This window comes from Rhinoraja longicauda, chromosome 5 (genome assembly GCF_053455715.1).
Source record: "Rhinoraja longicauda isolate Sanriku21f chromosome 5, sRhiLon1.1, whole genome shotgun sequence".
Classification (NCBI taxonomy): Eukaryota; Metazoa; Chordata; class Chondrichthyes; order Rajiformes; family Arhynchobatidae; genus Rhinoraja; species Rhinoraja longicauda.
Window position 1 is genome coordinate 23690901 of NC_135957.1, and position 25458 is coordinate 23716358.

The 25458-nt window shown below is 40.3% G+C and overlaps 1 protein-coding gene across 5 annotated transcripts in view; it reads right to left on the reverse strand.

The window, feature by feature from the left end:
• Nucleotides 1–25458, reverse strand: part of arid4b (AT-rich interaction domain 4B) — a 107333-nt gene that overhangs the window by 55661 nt on the left and 26214 nt on the right. For 4 of the 5 annotated variants that reach the window (XM_078399110.1, XM_078399105.1, XM_078399108.1 and 1 more), the window contains exons 4-10: nt 18681–18746; nt 13281–13371; nt 10508–10587; nt 10328–10419; nt 5848–5901; nt 3837–3975; nt 2370–2449 (exon numbers count right to left, since the gene is read on the reverse strand). In XM_078399110.1, coding sequence (XP_078255236.1) covers nt 2370–2449; nt 3837–3975; nt 5848–5901; nt 10328–10419; nt 10508–10587; nt 13281–13371; nt 18681–18746 — 602 coding nt within the window. The remainder of the gene's footprint in view (nt 1–2369; nt 2450–3836; nt 3976–5847; nt 5902–10327; nt 10420–10507; nt 10588–13280; nt 13372–18680; nt 18747–25458) is intronic. The other variant, XM_078399109.1, reaches the window with a different exon arrangement.

Consider the following 25458-nt stretch of genomic DNA (forward strand, 5'->3'; position numbering starts at 1 on the left):
ATGCGCACTTTAACCACATGTGATTTTTTCCTATTACAAATCTCAAATTGTGGAGTACAGAGGCAAATAAATAAATGATGGGTCTTTGTCCCAAACATCATGGAGAGCGCTGTATATTCTATGCCCTGGCTAATGAAGGCCAGCATTTTGTATCCCTTCCTCACCACTTATCTACCTGTGCTGTCATCTTTAGGGATCTATGAATTGATGATAGATGTCCTGTCCTTATTAAACCTGCCAAAATGCATTACCTTGTACTTATGAGGATTAAACTCCATCTGCCTTTGCTTCACCCAGTTTACCAGCTGATCAATATAATTCTGTAACCTAAAGTTATCATTCTCCCTTCCAACAAAACCACCAATTTTTGCAACAACTTACCTATCATTCCTCCTACATTTGTTAACGCCTTAGCAAATAGTAAGGGTCCCAGCACTGATCCAATGCTTGCATCACTGGCCTCAAGCTTCCAATCACAAAAACAGCCATCCTATTGCCAAGCCAACTTTGGATCCTATTTACCAAATAGCCTGGATCCCATGGGCTCTGAGCTTTTGGATTAGACTTCCATGTTGGACCTTGTCAAATGCCTTGCTGATGCCCACGTAAAATGAGAAACTATGGATTTAATAAGCCTGATGTCAAATGTCATGAAAATACTGGACTCCATAATTAAGGCAGGACAAATGTAGAAAGTTAGGAAAATTATAATATATTCAGGAAGAGTAAACAGGTTTTTCTTAAAAGGAAACAGTGTTTGGCAAAACAGATTTTTTTTTTTAGGATATAACTAAGTTTCAAAAGGCAATTGATTAGGCTTCCAACCAAATGTTACACAAATTGTGGGATAGTGGGTTTGGAGGTACTCATGTGACTGGAAGACAAGCAAAAGGAGCACAAAAGGGGTATTTTCAGGTTGACAGCTATTGGTCATTGTGTTTCACAGAGATTAGTAATAGGCTCTCAACTATATGCAATCTATATTGCCTAAAAGAAATAGTGGGAATTCATTTGAGAGCAAAGTAACAGCAATAGTGGGTGAGTACAGCAGAATCTGTACGGGTGTCAGAGGTTTAGATTTTTTTTTTTAGAGATACAGAGATACAGCGCAGAAACATGCGCTTCGGCCCACCGGGTCCACGCCGCCCAGCGATCCCCGCACACTAACACTATCCTACACCCACTAGGGACAATTTTTACATTTGCCCAGCCAATTAACCTACATACTTGTACGTCTTTGGAGTGTGGGAGGAAACTGAAGATCTGAGCAAACCCACGCAGGTAACGGGGAGAATGTACAAACTCCGTACAGACGGCGCCCATAGTCAGGATCGAACCCGAGTCTCCGGCGCTGCATTCGCTGTAAGGCAGCAACTCTACCGCTGCGCCACCGTGCCGCCCTCAGGTTATGGGAAGAAGGCAGGAGAATGGGGTTGGGGGGGGGGGAGATAGATCAGCCATGATTGAATGGCGGAGAAGACTTGATGGGCCAAATGGCCCAATTCTGCTCCTATCACTTATGATCATGAATTTTGCTGTGCTGGTATATGAAATATGGCAATATTGATTTTCTAGGGACACCATGGCCAGTCCTGTAACTTGGGTCAATTTCCTGCTGGTTTCCCACCATTCCCCACATATGTCAACCTCATCTTTGTATATTCTCAACAGATAAGCATCCACAACCATCTGTCACGGAGAATTGATAAGATTTGCAACCTGAGTAAGAAATTCTCTACTTTTACAATTCACTACCTTAATAGTGGAACCTTATTTTGATATTTGAGATCTTCCAGCCAGAAATATCAATCATTCAATATCGATGGCGTCATTCACTTTCAGAATCTTATATATTTTAATGATATCACCATTCTTATTTTTTCAAAAAACAGCAAATGTAAACCAATCTTATTCAATCTCTCCCCATCCATCAAAAAAAACTCTGCAGGAATTGATCTGATGAAAAATGTGGTACTGCTACCAACGAAAGCGTATATTGGAAAAGAAGTAGAATCAAGAATGTGGACATCAGGAAAATGGACCTGAGGTATAGCCTCAATTATATTTTTATGAACCACAACGCGATCTCAAGGGGATTTCTGACCTACTTCTGCTTCTGTTTTTACTTTGTTTTTTAAACATACTTAAACGTTCAATTACAACAAAAGGAAGGTACAGCCTTGTCGAGACAGAGCCTCTGTCTTTAATGACGCTTCCATCAGCATAATGCAAAACGCACTCTGAAAGTGTGCTGCAGAATAGACACCATGTTGGGTTTTCAGTAAGATTAAATTTCAGGATTAAATTTGTGCGCCAATAATTTTGAGTCAGGTCCCGTTTTCCACAACCCAACCCATGAAAGGACTTACAATTTCCCATCCTTGAATGAGCGAACTAAAACGCTGTCCTTTTTCACTGTGACTTCATCGCTGCAATCTGGAGAAATAACCTTTAGAAACAAAACAATGACTTTTGCTTTTTTCAGATGAACATAAAAGAAAATAAATCAATTTGATAGAACACGTATCGAACCATAATAATTCATGTGCATAAACACATTGCAGAGGGATTGTTTCTACATTGATGTCCTCAAGTGAGTGTTTTGTGGTGTAAACCTTTGGTTAATTTTTTTAAAATCACTGCAGCTGATGATTTCTTTAAAACAGAATATGCGGTGAATGTTAACCCTGGATTTTAAAGGTTCATCAACATTTCAAATGATTTGGTTACATTGGGTGGAAGGGTGTTGTGATCTATGGCTCCTATGAATGTATTGACTTGAGGACACCAAGACGACACTTGACAACATGACCAATATAAAGAAAACTATGAATTGTTTTATATTTCCTGTATTTTCTTCTATGAATACAGTTTATTTTTGAAATTAAAAGGTCCATATTGAGGTTTGGCCTGAGCAGCTGTGTAACAGAGGACTCTCTGATTTACAGGCATGGACACACACACGTCCCACGGACATCAACTGCAGCTGAAAAATCGTGAACTCAGTAAAAGCAGCACTTTGGTGTGCCCGAAACATTGCCATTCCAGAGTTAGGAGATGTCCCAACATTTAATGATACTGACCAGCAGATTTCAGGGTGCAGGAAAACATGCTGAAGGACACACTGATGTTCAGTACAGGCACGGCAAAGGCTCTGTGGGGAAGGATAACAGTCTAGATAACAGCCCCCCAAACCCTTCATGTTTGTTTTGTACAGCAGTGCTGCATTGTAAGAGAGAATGTATTGATATGATTGGACAAGATTGTGAAGAAAGACATGGAGTTTCATTATTTTCTAGAAATAAAATATGCTTTAATTTAAAAAAAAATTCCAATGCAATTTTGAAACAGCCAAAATGGAGGCCAATCATAGCAGGGTGTCTGACTGGACGGCTCCATTATATGGACAGGACTCTTCAAAGTGTACTGTTCGACCCTCCCCCTTATTGCCATCTCTTTCTATTTTCCACTCTCTCAACTCTGTTTCTCTCCTGTTTCCATGGTAGCCAGCCATGAAGAAATCACTTTAAAGCACTAATACACTTCCCAGTGGGCAGTGTACAAGCGAGATGGCAGCTGTGAGTTGAGGTAGCAGCTGCTGCTGGTGTATATGCAAGTCAACTTATAATACTTTGAAATGAGACAAAAACCACAAAAGCAATTTCTTATAACAGTAATGTTCCAATTTAGTGATTTTCTGGTAATACCCATCTGGCAATAAAGCAAAATGCTAATTTAGTGTCCAATTGCATATCAAAATTTGGCGAATTCGGATTTATAGTCAATTACATTTAAACTTAATTTACATGCAAACTTAAATGTAAAACATTGCTTACCAGAGCTGGGTACCGGGATGTCTTCCTTTTGTCTCCATTAGTACACTCTACACAGACAATTTTTCCAATTAATTCATCACTTAATCGTCTGTCTTCATCATCTTCATCACTGGATGAAGATGAATCTTCATCATCAGGGCTGCAATGAAACCATGCCAGAAATTAGATTATTCTGCCCCCATGTACAATATCTAAAAGTTTCAACGCATGTGAAAACAATAAAAACCTCATTGCAAGTCGAGGCACTACCAAAAGGTAGAGAGAGCAAAATTTGAAGATGCTGATTGTGAATGTATTCACATGGGACAATGACAGAATTTTCAAGCACATTATGACACGAGTTACATATAGGCCTTCCCCGGGTTATGAAAGCCTAACATACCCCTACATATGAATGAGGTCCCATAACATTATTAAATTTAATGTCTGACATACGTACATACGGTTGTTCCTACAAATGGCAGAACTATTTTTAAATGAAAGCAAACAAACAACATTGAATAATTCATTGGGTAAGTAGTGCGATGAAGGAAGCTCTGAACTCACATGGCTTACATCTAAATAAGGGCATGCACATAATATGAGAGTTGGGGATTAGTGAGAGAGATGGGGACTTTGTAAAGTTACTTTTGGATGGGAAAATACAGTTAATCAGGTGGAAATTCCATGTAAAAGTGGGGAGCAGCAGCCATTGTGCTCAGTTTGGGCTTCTTAAGGTTACTACATTTCTTGTATCGACTGCCTTCATGTATATGCAGTGGGCATAGCTGAGAATTTGTACACTAGTGCCTAACTTAGCATGCAGGAAAGGGGTCACAACAGCATTATACATAGAAAGACGCACCAACCGCAGCACTGAAAACTTGACGTGATCCCTTGCACTCCCTTCCCAATGCTGCGCTGGGTTTTTGACTGAGGGATCAGCTCCTGCTAGTACTCCCACAGCAATGAAATGATTAACATGATCTTATCATCACTGTCTCCATGTGGTGGCTACCTGTGAGGGCATGGGGCCAACGGTGCAACCATTCAGTATTGAAATATGGAGCGCAGGGATGAACACAGAGAGAGTGGGCATTTCTGGGGACATGAAGTGGCTGGATCCTATGTGCACCCCCATCATCTCCTGCCCTCTCTTGTCTGGATGTTCTGCTCTCTCCAGCCCAGAGATTTCACCACACTAATGGTGCCTCAGGGAATATCTGGACTGGGAAGAGCTGTGCAGACAAACAAAAAGAAGGGGTGACAACAGTTTTCATCACATCCAAAGGGAGGCAATGAGAAAGATGGTACGATTTGTGCAGTATTTATCCAGACTTCTTAAGTATGGTCTACAAATACACAGAGCAGTCTTGGCTAATCCCCACTGAGGGTTTCCACTCACTCTACTGGGCAAGATGCAGCACCTACCCTATAAGGAAGCCCCTCCACACCAATTTCATTGCTGTCTCAGTCCCAGAGAAGGGCAGGGATTTGGACTGTGTTCCAGGCATTGTGCATTCAGAATAGATGTCAGGTAGGATACATAATGATATGTGTTTGGATTCCAGGATCAAGAGCACTATAAACATCATCATTCCATTGGGATAGAGCTAAGCAGGGCACCAGTGTCAATAGAATAAGCATAACTCAAATTTTAAGAAACAAAGCGCTCAGCTGATTCATTGTTGTCAGCTCAAAAAGAAACATCTCAAAAGTGCAGTTTGATACATGCAATTTATATGCCATAATAATCTTCCCTGCCAAAATAAACCCCTCATAACATGCTAATGAATTTGTTAAGCATAGCACAACCACAGTGTTTTGATCATGCTGCAATTCATTTTAGGAATTGGTTGACTTGGTGACTTTCAAAACACATTACAAAGATAAACACTTTTTATCCAATGACTCCTTAAGGTCTACAAACCACAGACAGGAATAAAGTAAAACACAAGTAAAGAGTCTTTACTGAGAGCATCCCTGTGCATGAAGAATACTGCACTAATTTCAAGATTAAATTTTTGTTTACCTTTTTAATTGGAGGGGATGGTCACACTTTGAACTGCTACTTTCAGCTTTATATCTGCATTCAATGGCAAAGATCGATCTTTCAGAATTGGATTATACACAAACCATTCCCAAATGACAGAGGTCCTTCTCACTAGTGAGACGATGTCTTTGGGACTCTTCTTAGGAATTTTATTCCACATTGTCCCAAAGCTTTGAACACAACAGCATTGTTGTGCATGTATTAATCAAATTAAACTGGGAGATATGGAAAGCATTTTTTAGAGCCATGTGCTCTGTAACTTTGTCTTCAATTTCATCCAAATTTAACAGATTGGAAAATATTTATACTGAAAATGATCCAATTTTAACAACAGATTAAGTAATATTATAGTCATAGATCAAACTCATATTTTTATCCAAAGAGAGTTACCAGGAAAACAATCATGGGAAATATCACAAAATTCTTACAATCGCATGCTGGATTTATAATCTTTTCCAGAAATGCTGAGAATATTGCACACTAAAACAAAATAGATAATGTTGCCAGCACCAGAGATTTTATATATAGAACAGCAAAATCAGCATTTCAAGTATGAACCCTTCTTCAGAACTGAAAGCTGCTCGAAATGAACGGCAAGGCACCACAAAGGGCACATGTACACCACAGATGGTTTAAAAACTCCAAATGATACTTTAGAGCAAGATGATAGGAACCATGCAAAGAGAATGTCACAGAAATAAATGAGAATTAATCACATGAAGTTACCGGGAGTTAAAACAACAACAAATTAAATCTCCACAAGCCAAGAAGCACATCTGACATGATTACTTAACTACTTTATCTACAGATATTGACTATCCACCTAACAACTTCCAGAATTATTCATTTCACTTTCCAAAATGTGTCCAGTGTATGTAAAAAAAATTTTTTTTGGGCTTTGCTCATTTTAGATGTCAAATAAAAACATTAGACGATACAATTAAAAGTACAGCAGCTCTTCTCCCAATCAAGAACAGTATTGTAAGCACCAACTATCCCTGGATCCTGCCACTTACAACATACAAAACACGATATTGCAGCTAAACGATAACCAACTCTATGAAGGCCATTTATACAAAACTGCAATGGCCTCATTACTGAAAAACATAAGGGAATTGAGAATGAGAAGTTCATAGACATACTGTCAACTGGTGCTCATGAGGCTCCCTGCTAGTAGTTAAACTGTGCAATAAGTGACACAATTCACTCCTCGCTGATTCATCTCCTCACTGTGTAACAGAGCATAAACTCTGAGCTCATTACATTCATTTGTATATATATAGCCTGCACAGCATACAGTCAGTGAGGTTGCATAAATGCAATTAGTTTTGGTGCAGCATCAAGGGCAAGAAACAAGTGACAATGTAAGGCAGTGAAAGGGGAAATCTCAGAATATTTCTGTTCAGCACATAAATGAGGAAATTCCAAAGCCTACAGCGACAATCAAAACACAAGGACACCATTCAGACCGTACAACCTGCCCCACCAATCAGTTCTTAATTCCATCTATTCACATTGATTTCATACCTCTGCGTGCTGGTCTATTAGTCTCAGTCTTAACATTTCAATTAACCATCAGCTTCAACAGCTTTGTGGAAGTGAGTGGTCTAGTTTTCTAACACCCTCTGTGTGAAGACTATTCGTAAAGCTTACCTCCATTAATTACGTGGTGCCTAAAGCAATCTAACCGCCAGGCCTCTGTAACAGAGTGGTTAAATCGTATAGGAGATGCTATCTCACATTCAAATACAGAGCTGGGAAGATTTAACTCAAAAGGACACAAAGTGCTGGAGCAATTCAGCAGGTCAGGTTGCATCTCCAGAGAACATGGATAGGTGATGTTTCAGAACAGGACCCTTTTTCAAACTGACCTGAAATGTCATCTATCCATGTTCTCCAAAGATGCAGCCTGACCCGATGAGTTACTCTAGTACTTTGTGAGCTTTTGTTTAAACCAGCATCTGCAGTTCCTTGTTTCTACTGCTTCAATTCAATTTGGTTTTAGTTATATATGTTAGATTATACTTAAGTCCAATTTTGAATGCCAAGGAAAAAACAGAAGCAGAGGTATAATGATCACAAACTGGCAAGGATCAATGTTGGGAGGCAGTGAGCCAATGGTGGGAATGTGGTGCAAGATGAAAGAACAACCCCGTCACAAGTCTTTGCTTGCCAATATAGTGACACTTATGCTGCTATCATCTTGCAAAAGTGGTGGTAATGCTTGTTCCGCCTGACCAAGGCATTGTATAGAATGGACCCTAGTTGCAAGAAGCCCTTAAGTATGTTACAGTTCTATAATTAAATTAAACAAGAGAGAGCAAGTGGACATGAAAAACTACTGACTGCTAGGTCTTGTGAGAAGCATTAAGTGTAAGGAATAGTTAACAGCATATTATTTAATTTCATTAGAATATAAATGTGGAATAAAAGTTCTCAAATATGAAAACTTATGAACACATGTTTGACACCCATTACTCTTGAAGTGTCCTACAGGGGTGAATCTTTAGTTCTGCTATTCTCCTATGTTTAAAGGCAACACAATGAAAATGGTCCAGGGAACTCAACATTTCAAAATGTGTTAGTTAATCAGGATGCTATTGCGGCACCTTTGAGACATTACAAGACAATTCTGGCATTTGTGGACTTTCACTTAACTCTCACGAGATGGGAACAAAAAGCAAGGTGGCTTGGTGATGGTGTGGTAAAAATGCCCTACCTTCCCCATCTCTGAGAGCAAAGACCAATGCAGGCAAATTAAGTTAAAACTTATCTTTCTGACAACTATGAGATATTCATATGAAATGAATGAGGTATCAGCCCAGCTCACAGTGGTTGTGACTCTTCAACGTTGGATGAATAACCATGAAAATGCAAGAGCACCTTAAATATAATTAAGCACGCCGAGTCATTTCACAGGAGACTCATCAAACAGAACGCGATGACAAGCCATTTAAAGGAGAATTAGGACCTTGTACCTTTTAAGAAAAATCCAGCCAGGGACTTCAACAGTGCTTTCAGGTGAGGCAGAAGTTCACTTGCACCTCATCCAACTTCATCTACTGTATCCGTTGTTCTCGGGGTGGACTCCTATATATCGGCGAGACCAAGTGCAAACTGGGCGATTGTTTCACTGAACACCTCCGCTCAGTCTGCCTTGGCCTAAGCGATCTCCGTTGTGAAACATTTTAACTCCCCTTCCCATTCCTATACTAACCTTTCTGACCTGGGCCTCCTCCACTGTCAAAGTGAGACCACACACAAATTAGAGGATCAGCACCTCATAATTTACTTGGATAACGTACAACCCAGCGGCGTGAATATTGATTCCCTAATTTCAAGTAACCCTTGCATTCCGTCTCTCTCTATCCTTCCCCACCCTAGTTGCATTGCTAGTTTCACTATTCGTATCCTTTCGTTATCACCTCTTCCACAGCCAACAATGGACCAGTGTGGGCTCCACCTTTACTGAGTCATCAGCTCTGATTTGTTCTGTACCTTTTCATACCTCTAGTTTCCCTCGCTTCTGACTCTCAGTTTGACGAATCTCGACCCAAAACATCATCTATTCCTTTTTTCCAGAGATGCTGCCTGACCTGCTTAGTTACTCCAGCATTTTGTGTATATATTTGCTGGAATAACTCAGTGGGTAAGGCCGCATCTCTGGAGAAACTTCAACCTAAAAACTCACGTCTTTGGGATGTGTGAAGAAACCAGAGGAGACCCATGCAGTCACAGGGAGAACGTACAAACACCTATACAATTTTAAGCCACATATCCTGACCATAAATGTAAATTTACATTACATAAACAAAATTTACATTGTCCTTATAATTATAGAAATGTGCAATGTTTTTGTCAACTTGCTACGCTGCACTTTTTCTCTTCCACCCTTGACAGTATTGCAGTGCCTCAAGAAACAGAATGTGCAATTACAACATGCTACATTTAAGTAGGTAGTATATGTTATAAACGCTAGCACTTATAATAGAAGCAATTTGACAGGTGTGCGCTAATTTACAATATTTATTATATTAATAAACATTTACGAAAACATATCTACACGGCAAGCCATGATAGTACATGTTCTGAGGATAGCTAACAATGTAGTCACATACAATGGTCAATGCTCCAGCATGGAACAATTGTGGAACAGTTGCTTGCAGTAGGTCATTTTTCATAGCAAGGAACCTCTGACAAACAGTTTAAAATAAATGAAGGAGACCCCTAGAAAGAGGAAGTTAACTTTTCATTTGGGTTGAATGTAAATCAGTTTAAACAGTTTTTCTTACAGCACTGAAGAGAACTACTTGGCAAGTCAGCATAAATGAACAGGAGGGCTCAGAATAATGTAGATGTCAGGGATTCAAATATACACCTAAACGTTTGCTCATTAATGGCTTGCATCTTAATATTTATTTTTATTTTCCAAATCTATGCGTTGTAAGTTATTACTCACAGTGGATTGGACCTTCTTCCTCGGTTAGATTTCTTTCCGATGACAGGGGTGCCAAAATGTTCAGGATTAGTTAGAGGCAACTGGTCAAGAGTCTAAAACATCGAACAAAACACAAGTCAACAGTTCTGTAGAAAACACAGGATGAAATGGGCAACTGTAATGCTTTTTTTCTCCACTAACCTCACTTTCAGCAAAGTGTCTCTCTCCTTTCAGGCAGAGGGAAGTCCGTCTCAATGTTCTCTCATCGCCATCATCAAAAACTGGAACCAGACACACAGTACTAGTCAGCTCAACTACTGTAACCGGATAAATTATTGCCCCAATGTAATTGTGGACAGACAGGTATTTCCAAGAAACTATAAATCTTCATTGATACAACCAGGAAATGTATACAGACACTGACAGTCATATTACAAGAGGTTACAGAAGGCTCTCATGAAAAGTCATTAACTTGAAAAGTTAAATATTTCTCACTTCATAGATGCTACCTGACCTGCTGTATATTACCTAAATCTAGCTTTATTTTTTGAGAGATTACATTCATTGCTGTGCTTCATGTCTAATCCAGTTAGCCTACAATCAGGAAGAGCACGTAGGAACTGATATACAATTCATGCAGCTCCTAGAGTTTCCAACATACATTGAGATCATACTTGATGATATAAGAACTTTGCTTGCCTGCCCTGGCTCCATCTTCCTCACTATCTTTGAAAAGCAAAAATGTACCAATGAAACTGCCAATAGATTTTTCAACATGGTGTATTCCTAACCATGTAATATAGCAGGAGCAACATTCCCTCCCAATTAATGTTTTTCTCTATGTTTGGTTCCGTTTATTTATGTCCCGTGTACCAAGGTACAGTGAAAAGCTTTTTGTTGCCTGCTATCTAGTCAAAGAAAAGACTGAACATGATTATAATCAACTATCAAGAGTTTACAGATAAAAGATAAAGTGTACAACATTTAGTGCAAGATGAAGTCCAAATAAACTTTATCCTATATGCCAGGATTGCACTCCAGCTGGTGATAGGATGGTTCAGTTGCCGGATAACAGCTGGGAAGAAACTGTCCCTGAATCTGGAGGTATACTTTTTCAAACTTCTGTACCTCTTGCCTGATGGGAGAGGGGAGAAGAGAGAAGGGGTGAGACTGCGCCTTGATTATGTTGGTGGCCTGGTGAGGCAGGGTAAAATGTAGATGGAGTCAAGGGAAGGGAGGTTGGTTTGTGTGATGGACTGGGCTGCATCCACAACTTTCTGCAATTTCTTGCGGTCTTGGATGCAGCTGTTCCCAAACCATGCTGTGATGAATCCCAATAAAATGCTTTCTACAGCGTATGTGGGAAAAGTTGCTTAGGGTTGTTGGGAACATGCCAAACTTCCTAAGCCTTCTAAGAAAGTAGAGGTGTTGGTGTGCTTTCTTGGCCACCCATAACTTTGATGTGGCTGGTCCAGGATAAATTGCTGGTGATATTTACTCAAAGCTCTCAACCACAAAACATAAAGGTCAGGTACAAATAAAAATCAATGATTTTCATTCAATGCTGAGCTTCTTAACACAAGGGCCAAAATTTCATCAACATTTTTGTGTTTTATTAGCATGCCAAAGTAATCATTATAATGATCCACAACATGAACTCCTAAAACTCGAGCCTCCATTGTTCCAAATCTTTTTATCATTCAAATAATTCTGTGACATGCATAATTGTTGGTCCAATTGGATAACCTCAATTGCCTGCATTGAAATATATCTGACAGATTAAGCAAGTGGACAAATTGGTGCATGGTCTGTCTCTTTGTAATTTTATACTTGTATCCATACCAGTTTATGAGCCATCAGAACCGTGCACATTTGAAACGGGTTTCATTACCCTCTCTCTTTATACTCACCTGGCACACTGAAACAAAATTATACTGTTGTGTAACATCTTTTTTTTTTTAATTGAAAGTTGTTGGGATATAAATCTGCCAGTCCAGCAATAAAGTTCCCAGGGTGCTGGATTATTGGAGTTTTATTGCACCTCCAAATATTTATGCAAATTTTGAGTTTTTGAGCTTACTTTAATATAGTATGATGTAGTTCTGAATATCTTTCATCATTGTTCCTAAAAAAGTCCACAAATATCATCCTCACTGCTTACTTCATTTCCTAATTAGGTAGGTCATTTGCAAATGTTAAAATAAAAGCCTGCACCTGCACATTATTAAAGTGTAGTAAAAACAGCAATGATCCTGCTTATGATCACTGCAAACCACCAATATATACCCCCCTTCAGTCCAAAAATAGTTGCTGACCATAATCCTGCTGCGACAAAGTGTTGAATTTTGCATCATCGACATGTCTTAATCATGCCTCTGAATCATTGCCATAAGCGGGGTCCTTGCGCTCAGTCCTACAAAACCTGACTTTCTAATACGATTAGGTTGTTTGGCCTGTAACTACTCGGACTATTCTTTTCTCCATTTTAAAACAGAGTACAATGTTAGCAGTTTTCTAGCAGCCCTCTGTAGCTAGAGAGGGTGAAAGTCAACATTCGGAACCTAACTCCAGCAGTCTCAGTTACAGTTCATCTATGCCAGGCAATTTATTTACTTTAAAGAATGCCGAGATTCTTCATATTTCCTTTCTCACTACGATTACCTCAACCAATACTTGATGCACTTCTCCTCAACTACCTTGTCTACAGAGGCTTCGCATTTTGCTGGTCAACCCATTTTCTGCAAATAACAATCAAATAAATTAAATCAACTTAAATATAACATCGCTTCAACAAATCCCTGCTCTTTGTTATTTCCCCATTATATTTACAAGGAGAAATTCACTCAGAACCTAGAAATGGTCTCCATTATTCCCACTATTGATACTCAATCTGTAATATTTTATCTTTCCCTTTTTGTTGCATGCTATTGATAATTTCCTTTCGATGCGTATTTTAGAGTTACTGTTTTCTTACCTACGGTGTACCAGCTTGCATCAGTCAGCTTATTGATGACTGCTTCTTGGCAAGTTCCAGCAGGGCTCTTGACTTCGACAACTGCTCCAACCTGCAGTGTAAGTCACACCCACTCAGTAACACATAAAAGTATCATTCATCAGCTGTAATTATTCAAAATTGCCATAACCAAGGGTTACGAAGAAGGCTGTTGGATCGGAGTTTACTTTGCATTTTGAGAACTGAGCAAGTATACAGGAAAAAAAAGAGCCCACTCTCAATAATATTCAGGGCAGCCTGAAACTCCTTTGTTTTACAGCTGTACTTCACTAAATGAAATTCTGGTCAGCATCACGTGCAATAACTTCTCTTAAGACAGCACCTTTAACATACTTTTTGCCCCAGAGGGTAGCAAATATCTGGAATGCTCTTTTGTTGGTGTAGTGGATGCCAACTGTCTTCCTCAAAATGGAGCGGGAAGAGTTGCTAAATGGGCAGCGATGACATCACAAAGAAGTCTCCTTACAGATAATACTGGGTACACATGATTAATTGGACTGGTTTTGATCACCCGAGAGCAAAACAGTATTTTCTTGTAGTTTCTGTTTGTTAGGATGGAGTGGTGTAGATGTATCTTCAAATGATGTGAGACAGACTTCTGTTTTTATACATTTAACAAAGTCAATTATATTCAGGAAAAAAGTTTGTTTCATAAGCAGGCTAAACAGAAACCATAGCTATTTCCCCCCAATAAAAGCAGACAAATTTTCCTGGAAATTGCAGGAAGCCAAGCATAATTACAGAAAAATGATTTGCGTAAAATCAATCTGAATCACATATATCACTTCAGTCTCAAATTACTTGGTAACTACCCAAACACTCCTCCAGCTGGGAATATCACTGTCACTAACTGTAGCCAGAAGCAAAGATTATCCAAACAAATTCATGGGATGTTATCAGATCATTTGAAGTCTAGTCAACATGAGCTATTTGGACAGAAAACCAAACGCTGGGTCAAAGAGAGACAACTGAAGCGCTGAAGAGATTAGGGAAGGACTTCCAGAGTTTAGGGTTCAGACAGATAAAGGCACAGTTGCAAATAAAGATACCAAAGAAATCATGGATGCAGTAAGTTCTTAGAGTGTTTAGAATTGAAGTTACAGATATCGGCATAGGCCATAAACGTACTTGAACGCAGATGAGAATTTTGCATTTTAAACTGGACCCAAGGCTTCACAGGTCTATGAAAATAGCAGTAAATGGGTGTAATACACTTCAGAGGGTATAAAATAGTGGATGGTCAGAAAAGCATTGAAACACAAAAGCATGGATGAGGGGAATTCATCAACAGATACCACTCCAACAGTTTCCGCTTTTAGCTCCCCAGCATCCAATTACCGCGGTGTGTTTCTGTTTGCTGGGTTGGAGAGGAGTAGGCGATGGGTATGGGGGTGAGGAGAGGGAATTGACTAATATAAATAGTGGCTTCAAAGCCGAATAGTTTTTTTTTCCCAAATGAGACACATTTTGTACAAGGAATTAAAGCACATGTACAATAACAGATTTTACGGGGATTGCCTATTTGCAGAGGTTGCACAGTATTCTGAAAATTAAAAATATATATTTCCCAACCTAACATTTGTCCTCATTCAATTAAAATGTTTGTAAATCAGCATAAAGTCCAGCTTGGGCAATCAATGCAATGCAACACAATCAACTGGTCTTTGTGGTCAACTTGGTGGAATTACAGGATACTAAAAGCAGTTGACTAATCTAAGTCAGTGCAAGCTTTTCAGTCAATATCAACTAGCACTGTTATTCCACATTGAAGTAACCCCATTCTGAGCAGGAGCCCCTCTCTCCCAATAAGGCTGGAAACAAAAGGTGATCCCTGGTTCTAGATTTGCCAACAAGGAGAAATATCCCATCAGTATTATCTCACTGGTGCTTTGAGTTTCCAATGTTTTGGCCTCAAGGGAAAATAAGGCAAGCCAATTCAATGTCTCCTAATTGAGCAATCACCATCCAAGTTGGCTGAATTCATCCTGTTCTGCAGGAGTTCCTTCAATCTGACAACCATCAGAAACTGTGTAACATAGTGCGCATATGATGAATATAATATAGATACTCATAATTGCAAGTGGACACTGTAAACCAGATTACTCAATGGGCATGGTGCAGTACTGGAAAAAAGAAACAGGATCATGGATTCCTGATTTATGTGATCAATTAAGGAGGGGCAGAGATGGAGTCTGCCTGACATTTGGGAAGTATAAGGTAATGGGAACTGATGGAGGAGAAAAAAAGAAAAGATGGAAAGTTGTTAAAAATAAGAAATAGCAAGGCTTCCCTGCGTCTAGATTGGCCGGAAACTCATTTTAGAAATATGAAACAAGGACAAGAAGAGGCTTTGCTGTCTTAGTCTAAGATATCTAATGATGTCTAAATTCAAGCAAAAGGAGTGCTGAAAAATATTCATTCTAAGGGGAAAGAGTAAACTTCAATGATCTGTATAAATGTGTACCCAATCAGATGGCAATCCCATCATTTATGTGCAAATTGAATGCTAACCGTATCCAACTTTTGCCACAGAGAAAGCAGTATTAATTCTGATCTGATTCTTTTTCAATGCTTTTGATGATAACATTTAAAGGGTCAAACAGAGGGGGAAAAAAAGCACATTTCAGAATCATTACATCAAACTGAAATGCAATGTATAATCACAGTGGAAGATATAATTTGTTAACAGAAACTGCAAAAAGTGCATATGAAAAGAAGGGTGCAAATTTGATTTTGCAGTACTTCCACAGTACCTCCATATGCTACATTGATCAGCCACTAGGAAGGTCTCCGGTGACACCAGCCGTCTCTGTGATGTCAGCTGATCTCATTTGAATCACAGAGACACTGCTAATTTCAACATTCTATGTTAGAAAAATGAGAACAGATCAAAAAACCAAGCGATGTAACATCAGGCAAGGATTGGAGTGGACTAGAACAAATGGAGTTTCAGGAAAAGGCAAGATCAATGTGACCTGAAGTAGCCTGGGTTTCAGGTGAGGACAGGATTGGAGGTTGAATACAACATTCTGTGTTTCAGCAAAAAATAGGATTAGGGTCTCCTGGAATGACGGACATGGCTGGGTGACTGGCCGGACAAATCTTTGCTTCTGTTGTGATATTTCAGGCCAATAAGCATCATTAGACCAACATCTTTAAAAGAAAAGCATATTAGGAATGTGGTACAGGAAACAGAACAGAACCACATTAGGGTTTGATTTATAAATTCAAATCAGCACGGTGCTGAGTATTGGATAAACATTACACATTAGTGCAGTAAATTTGGATGACAGAAATACATTCAGTAGAATCAGAAACGGGTTACTCCGTTTGCAGAAAGGGTAAATCAAAGCTTTATGAATGATAATTACTGCATGAATTACAACAGGCATGATATGAAAACTAGAATCATAAACTCCAATAATACACATCTCATCTGTTACATGTCAAGTTCAATCTGCCACAGATTCTAATTCTGTATGATTTTAATCATAAATAATGTCACACTTGTCTTTCTCTCTTTAATGCCAGTTAAAAAAAATCTTCTGTTCTGATATGTGGATGCCACTGGCAAGGTCAGGATTAATTGACTGTTACAACAACCATCTTCCATAATGAATCATTTCGGTTTTTATTGTTTAAATAATTTTGAAACCACTGGCATCTGGACAAGCAGCGAAACTCAACACATTAAAATGGTACCTCTAATGTAATGCATCACCCAATCACTCAATGGGTGGGTGGGGTGAATGGGATTTCTTCCAGACTTGGCACTGGGTAGCAGAGTAGAATATATGTAAATTTTTGCATTGAAAAATCTGGAAACTGGCAATGAAACGATTTGCGCACTCTAGCGAAAATGTTATTTGTAGGATACAGTAGCAATGGGAGACACTCACACCATCTCTTCCCCTCTAAAATTCTGGGAAGGAATGTTTCCTGCCAAATCTCTTTCCATTAGCATGCTGCTCAATAACTCAGTCCAAGCAGGTTTGCTTTATATAAAACAACCTTTTCAAAGTCACAAATAGAATCATCTGCGACTAACTCTGGTAAACCCTCTTTGCAGTGGGTCACCACTTGGGAAATGCCTGCCTTCCCCAAATATCTAGCCCGGCGGGAGTAAATAAACCTATCCAGTAGATACTCCATCTCATAAAACCACATCAGCCAATATAATTGCCATTAGCTCCAAAGTCTTCCAAAGATCCCTCTTGTCCCTTTTTTCAAAGAATGTTGCTCCTTGAAGATAACATTTCCAACAGCCCACAGCGAGTTGGAAAGGTTTGTCAACATCTAGTCACAGATTAACTATAATTTTCTTCAGACTAAACACTGGCAGTCTATCAGTAACTTTATTTTCCATCAACTTCATCCATGTCATCTTATTCCATCCCCAGTAAACTAAGCTAGACCTTAAAATGAACCCATAGGCCAATTTACATCTCTATGAAATCAGTTAAAATCATCCATAAAAGGCAAAAATGTGGAGATACAAGAGGCTGCAGATGCTGGAATTTTGAGCAAATATCAAGTGCAAGAGGAACATGGTGGGTCAGACAGGCAGCAACTTGGGAGGAAATGGACAGGGGACGTTTCGGGTCGGGCCATTTCTCCAGACCGAAGAAGTATCCTGTCCCGAAACGTGGCCTGTCCATTACCTCTCTAGATGCCTGACTCGCGGTATTCCTCCTGCACTTTGTGTTTTGCTCAAAGCTCACACATCCTTGTCACATTTTGACTTGAATGTGCCAACGCTCTCAAGGCCAGCTCCCAGTTTCATCAATCAGGTTATCTAAATGTGTCCTACCTTCCACTGCTCTCAGTCGATCATAGAAGAAATCCCATTCATTCATCTTTGGTGACCTACATTGATTTCCAGCTCTCCCATCACCTCAAAAGTTAATTTGATCACTGAGAATAATTTCTGTCCTCATTAATAAAGTTATTTTCCCTCTCTTCCCACAACCACTACCATAATAAAATCTCTGCACTCAACATTTCCTGCTATGTGAATTTTGTAAAAACTAAAAATAAGATCTTTACAGTATCCTAATTTCCAACAGAACATTAACATAGTCAAATGCCAAATAAAAACAGTCAGAGACAAAATGCACATCATGCGATAATTAGAATATTTATTCCCGAGCGATTTTGAGAAGTGATGCAGCAACTTTCACCTGGGTACATATTTACAAGGTGTATTAACTGGATGGGTGGGATATGGCCAAAAGAATAATCAATAAAATTCACTCAATAGATCAGTATAGATATTACAAACTGCTATTATAGGTCCTGGGATTTATTTCCCTCAATCATTAAAATAATGTGGAAGCAATATATAAGAATGTGAGTTCATACCTTGAGTGGTCCCTTGATGTGATCATCCTGTACTTCCACAGTCGATGAATCATGTTTGAAAGTTACCTATAAGAATAAAATTATCAAACAACAGTAAGGACAAGTGCAAAACTCTGACAACACTGACAAGTGTGTTAACCTTTACATATACCTATTCTGGTAATGAAATGGATTTTTTTGCAATCAATTCAAACTTCTCCTTGATTATGTTCTGTATCATTTACAAGAAATAGAAGTCAATAATGTAGTAGTTCTACATTTTATCCTTGATCACAGGTTTCTTACAGAAAACAATTTTTGTTTTTGTCTTTTGTTATCGTTTAAATGTATGTTTTGATTTATTTTTAGCTCTGTTATGTGGGGGGTGGTGGGGGAAACTTTTTTTTCTAATCTCCTCCCCAACGGAGATGCGACCTTTACCGTGTCGTATCTCCGTTCGTGCTACGGCCTAACACCGTGGAGTCGGCGGCCACCAGCTGGGATCGACCTTGAAGACTCCGGTCGCAGGGCCTGGACTTACCATCTCGGAGGCTTCGGCCGTGGGCCCTGCAGACCGCAACATCTGGAGTTCGCAGGTCCCTGGCTGGCGACCGGCTTTCGGGAGCTCCAGCCGTAGCAGCTTCGACTGCCCCGGAGCGCGAGGTTTGATTGACCCGCTCGCAGGACCTTCATCGCCCTGCGTGGCCTGGCCGCGGCACTTTCCATCGCCCGGTGGGGGCTCAGGACCTTCATCGGCCTGCTCGGCTCGGCCTGGGACTTTCCATCGCCCGGTGGGGGCGTCAAGAGTCGGGAGCCTCGATCGCCTCGTGGCACCATGGGAGAAGCATGAGGAGGAGATAAGACTTTTCTTTGCCTTCCAGTGAGGGTGTGCCTGGAGCAATCACTGTGATGGCTGTTTGTGTTAAAATTGAAATTGTGTGTCTTGTGTTTTTATTGTCTACTGCCGGACCCTGACGTGAGAGGACGCTGGCGCTATTTGTTCGCCGCTTCTCCGTCAGGACAGTTCGTCTGTTTGTTTTTATGTCATGACTGTTTTTGTAAAGCGTATTTGAGCACTTGGAAAATCGCTATATAAAATAAATGTTTATTATTATATTATTATTAAAAAACATTTAATAACAATTTTGAAGAAGAAATCATGACAATCAAACTGCAGTGGCTTAAGTTGTGTAGTTCTGTCAGTTTTAATTTAATCATGTTGAGGGATTTTGGAGGAATGCACAGATGCACTGGAATATCACCAACTCATATTTGTTTACTTTATCACACCATGCTGACTCTGTTTGCAACATTGATTTGTTCAAGGCAAAATTGTGCATGTCCCTTCCTAACACCTTAAAAGCATTTTTACTAAATAGATCAGAGAGATTCAAAGCAGCTCACTGCCACCTTCATTAGAGCAACCAGCAATGGACAATAAGTGAAGACACAAAATGCTGGAGTAACTCAGTGTGTCAGTCAGCATCTCAAGAGAACATGGATAGGTGACATTTTAGGTTGGGTCCCTACTTCAGACTGATTGTAGTGGGGGGGGGGGGGGTTGAAAGCTGGAAGTAGAGGCGAGGGAGGGACAAAGCCAGGCGTGTGATGCAGGTGAGGGGGGGGGGGGGGAAGAGTGGTTGATTGGCAGGTGGGTGGACAAAGACCAGGTGGGAAGAAGATATAAGGCTGTGAGGGAAAGGAGAGAAGATGCACAAAAAATGTTTCCACCACTTCCCCACCTCTCTTCCCACCTACCACAATCAGTCTGAAATAGGGCCCTGTCCCAAAACCTATCCATGTTCTCCAGAGATGCTGCCTGACCCACTGAGTTACTCCAGCACATTTTTCTCTCTTTATAAACCAGTATCTGCAGTTCCTGTGTCTACAATGGCCACTAAGTGCTTGATTTCTAAGGAATACTATTTTAACATACTAGTGTATCTCACAATGCAGCATATTGATGGAATAGTGTAGCTTCCACGTTGTTTTGCATGATATTAAAATTATTTTAGAAGATCAAAGGTTGGAAAGAGACACAGACATGGACCAACTTGAGCAGGAATGAGCCAAGGACTATTTATCCCTTCTCTATCTTCAAGGGCCTCTGTTCCCTCTGTTCAGCACAACTTTTTAAAAGCATCTTGGGTGATAAACATGGAGTGAAAATGTGTTTGATTGAAGTCCAGCAACAAATGGTCCGAAGGTTTCAGCAGGTATGGCTGAAGTTGTACAGCTTTTGCACGTGGAACTCCCAAACTAATTTAGCCGAACACGTGCGCTCGGTCCGTCAAGGCCTAACAGATCTCCCAGTTGCTAACCATTTTAACTCCCCTTCCCATTCCTATACCGAACTTTCTGCCCTGAGCCTCCTCCATTGCCAGAGTGAGGCCCAAAGCAAAATGGAACAGCACCTCATATTCTGCTTGGGTAGCTTACAACCCAACAGTATGAACAATGAATTCTCCATTTTTTGGTAACCTCTAATAACTCCCCCTTCCCCTTTCTCACTCACACCCAACCCACCCCCCTCCCCCATGCCCCACCTAAACTCACACCTATTTCTCCCGTCCCATCTTCCTCCACCTATATTCCTTCTTCTGGCTGCACAATTTGCAGCTCTTTAATCGTTTCGTCTCAAAACTCTGGCCTTTGTCCAAATCATCTGCCTATCAAAACCCACTCCACTGTGTGGACCTCTTACCTGCCATGCTTTGTCCTGCCCCTCCTCTCTCCTAGCCTTCTCCCCTCTCCCCTACACCTGACCTCTTATTCCTATTGCTTTCACAAGGTTCCCTTTTCTGTACTTGTTATAGGTTACAGCGGTTCAGTGGTTATGTTACAGGTGTTGCAGCCAGGATTTTTGGTCCAGAAGCACAATTTGAAAGTCCACCAGAGTTCAAATTCAAGTAATCAGTTCTTTTACATTGGACTTAAGGAACCAAAATCAACATGCTGCTTTAAGTTTAAGTCTCCAACTAGTCCAATGCCTTGTCAGTGATCAACTCCCAAGATATTGCCTTCTGTCACAGGCTGTATGTTATTATGTCCCCCATAATTTGAATAAATCAATACAAATATAGAATTAAAACAACTAGTAGATATGGTTTATATCATTATAAGCGACTGATCAGCTACTGGAAGAACAAACATCAGAGTTCAAATATCCTAAAACAGCAAAGTCAAGCTCTGTTGTTCTGTTGGACAATGTTTTCAAAACAAGGCAGCCTAGCCAATAAAGATATCACTTCGTTTCACTTAAATCATCCATTGCTCTTAAAGACATGTACTACCTGGGTTCACAATAACAATCTGCAACTCTGTAGTAACCTATTTGACTTCTGCATAAGACAGCTTCATCCACTCCTGTCCCCCATTTGAAGTCTACACATGTAAAAAGTGACAAATAAAAAGTACTGAAAATAATAAGGGGAAGTAATGGAGACGGCAGACAGAAACAACTGGGTCTCACACTGTAACTGTAGTTAAAAAACTACAACCAGGTCTTTCGAGAGTGAAGTTAGGAAACACTTTTGCAAATAGTGGGTAGGAAGAAGTCTGGAACTGTTCCACAAACAGCAGCTGATGTTCAGTTAATAATTAATTTGAATTAAAGGTGTCAGGGGAAATGGGCATAGTTGGCGTTAAGGCAAAGATAAACCACCTCACTGAATGGTGGAAAAGATACAGGGCTCAATTCCAGCTCATATCTCCGCAGTACAGCAATCAACAGGATGAACCATGCCTTTTTTATCCTCTCCCTAACCTGGGGTTTCAGAAAAGTATAGAGCCTTAAGGGCCTGTCCCACATGCGATTTTAAGGCGACTGCCGGCGACTAGGCTGTCGCCGACCGATCGCCGGGGTGTCGAGGGCATGATCGTGAGAAGTCTTCAAAGAATCGTAGTGGATCTCGGCGTGCCGCTGAGAAATTTTCCGGATAGAAATTTCTCAGCGATAGCTGGCTTGTCGCCAGGTATCGTTACTTATTGCGGCGCTGTCGCATGCTGTCCCCAGATTTGCTAGGTTGTCGCAGATGCATTTAGAAGCAGGTAATATTAAATTAAGTAAAGTCATTTGAAGATACCATAAAATACTTGTATTTAACCAATTTATTTACTGTCAGGACATTTGACAGGTAGATTGGAGGCGACAGTTTGACGGTCAGATAAGCGTGGAAATTTTGCGATGTTTATGGCCATCTGCAATTACTTTTAAAGTAGGCTCCCAACCCAGATATGCAACCCAGAAACCAGATATGCATCTCCCGTACATTTTCAAAGAATGCCCACACTCCGCACAAAAATCCATTTAACGACATTTTAAATTAAATTTCTTAATACTGCTATTAGTAAACTGGAAGTCAATCCAGTTTATGCCTTGTTACTGTGAAGCTTGGTTTTCAAGTAACCCGGGCAAGATGTTATATTTCAAAACTCTCAAGTAATTACAGACTTGTCAGTGATTTCAGCGAAAATTAGGACGCCGGAGAAGCATTGATAAGCGTGGGAATTTTGCGATGTTTCCGAAGACGGTGTAATCTCTTAGCCAGGTGCTAGTTTCACAAAAAAAGTAACTTGTATCGACCTGACTCGGCATGATCATGGTCATTGTCGTAGGGCAAAAGAAAATTTTGGTGATCTGCTACGACTTTGACAGTCGCCTAAAAAAATCGCCTAAGTGGGACAGGCCCTTTAGTTACAAGGATGAAATATGTTGACTCATCATATGCTAAAAGATGAGGCTCTCGGCTTCTATTTGTATGGCTCCCTCAATGTTAAAATGTTCCCTTTAATATTATTATTTTAAGAAGCACACAAAGACATGCATTAGCAAGAGGATTAAGTATTCTGTAGAGGTATTTTACAGGCACACATTACTTAGTTTCTAGGAAAATAACTGCAGATGCTGGTACAAATCGAAGGTATCACAAAATGCTGGAGTGACTCAGCGGGCCAGGCAGCATCTCAGGAGAGAAGTTGAGACCCTTCTTCAGAGAAGTCGAGACCCCTCTTCAGACTGATGTCAGAGGAGGGGGCGGAACAAAGAAAGGATGTAGTTGGAGACAGGAAGACAGTGGGAGAACTGGAAAGGGGGAGGGGAAAGAGAGGCACAGAGGAGCTATCTAAAGTTAGAGAAATCAATGTTCATACCGCTGGGGTGTAAGCTGCCCAAGCGAAATAGGAGGTGCTGTTCCTCCTTTGCGGTGGGCCTCACTATGACAATGGGGGAAGCCCATGAAAGAAAGGTCAGACTGGGAGTGGGAGGGGGAGTTGAAGTGCTGAGCCACCGGGAGATCAGGTTGGTTAAGGTGGACTGAGCGAAGGTGTTGAGCGAAACGATTGCCGAGCCTGCGATTAGTCTCGCCGATGTAGAGAAGTTGACATACTTAGTTTCTACCTCGCATCTCCCACCCTCACCACAAGGCCCACTCACAAAATTGTATTCAATCAGTTCCATGGCTTTCTACATTTCCATATACCACCACTGCTACTGCTGTAAGGTCGTCTGGAAATTCAGCAAAGCTGCATAAGCATCAGGTAGAAAGAACAAGGACAGGACGGTTTCCAACTATTCTATGCTCCCACGTAATAATCCTGCAATGTTTTGTAGCCTTGGCCTAGGAACAGACCATAATATTGCAAACTGCAGTGACACACCAAAGTTCCAATTGTGTCATTCAATAGGTGCCATTCACTACTGCCAGCCGCAACATATACAACCAGGAAACACAAATGCAATGGCAAAAGCGCAGACTCTTCTTGAGAAAACCATGTTTCAAGGTCATAACACATCACCCTGCCTGCGATTTCACTTGACCCCATGATGCATTCTGCTCACCCACAAAGAGTGGACTGCAAGAAAGGCTGTATAGTTTTTTGTGATCATACATATTTCAATAAAACAATAGTTGCACACAATAAGCACACAGACAGGTCTTCAATACAAGAGTGGATACATGGCTGAAGGAGAATCAGAGTCAGAGCAAAAGAAAATGTAGTTGCAAAATTTTCATTTATGAAGGTCTATCATAAATAGAAATCTGGGTAACAGGATATTGTTTTGAATATATTTCTTTGCTGTGTTAAACAGAAATTAAATGCCAGAAAAAAACCTAATATTTATAAAAAGCAGAAAAGATGCTTAATAACCACTCCTGCATATGTAAATACCTAAGAAGAACCAAAATAACCATTCGCCAAAACGGCAAGAAATGGTTTCAAATTTCCAAAAATCTTTTTTAGACGGCACCTTACTGAGTCGGTGCCTTACCTTACTATGATGAGTGTTTGCCAGCACTGGGCTTGTACTTGCTGGAGTTTAGAAGAATGAGGGAGGACCTCATTGAAACATACAGAATAGTGAAAGGCTTGGATAGAGTGGATGTGGAGAGGATGTTTCCACTAGTGGGAGAGTCTAGGACTAGGTCATATCCTCACAATTAAAGGACGTTCTTTTAGGAAGGAGTTAAGGAGAAATTTCTTTAGTCAGAGTGGTGAATCTGTGGAATTCTTTGCCACCCTGTGGAGGCCAAGTCAGTAGATATTTTTAAGGCAGAAATAGATTCTTAATCAGTACAGGTGTCAGAGGTTGTGGGGAGAAGGCAGGAGAATGGGGTTAGGAGAGCTAGATCAGCCATGATTGAATGGCAGAGTAGACTTGATGGGCCGAATGGCCCAATTCTGCTCCTAACCCTTATGATCTTACTTCTCTTGAATCATGAAGACCATACAAATGAGTGGCAGACGTAAGCCATTCAGCTCTTGAGCCTGCTTTGCCATTCAATAGGTTCGTAGCTTA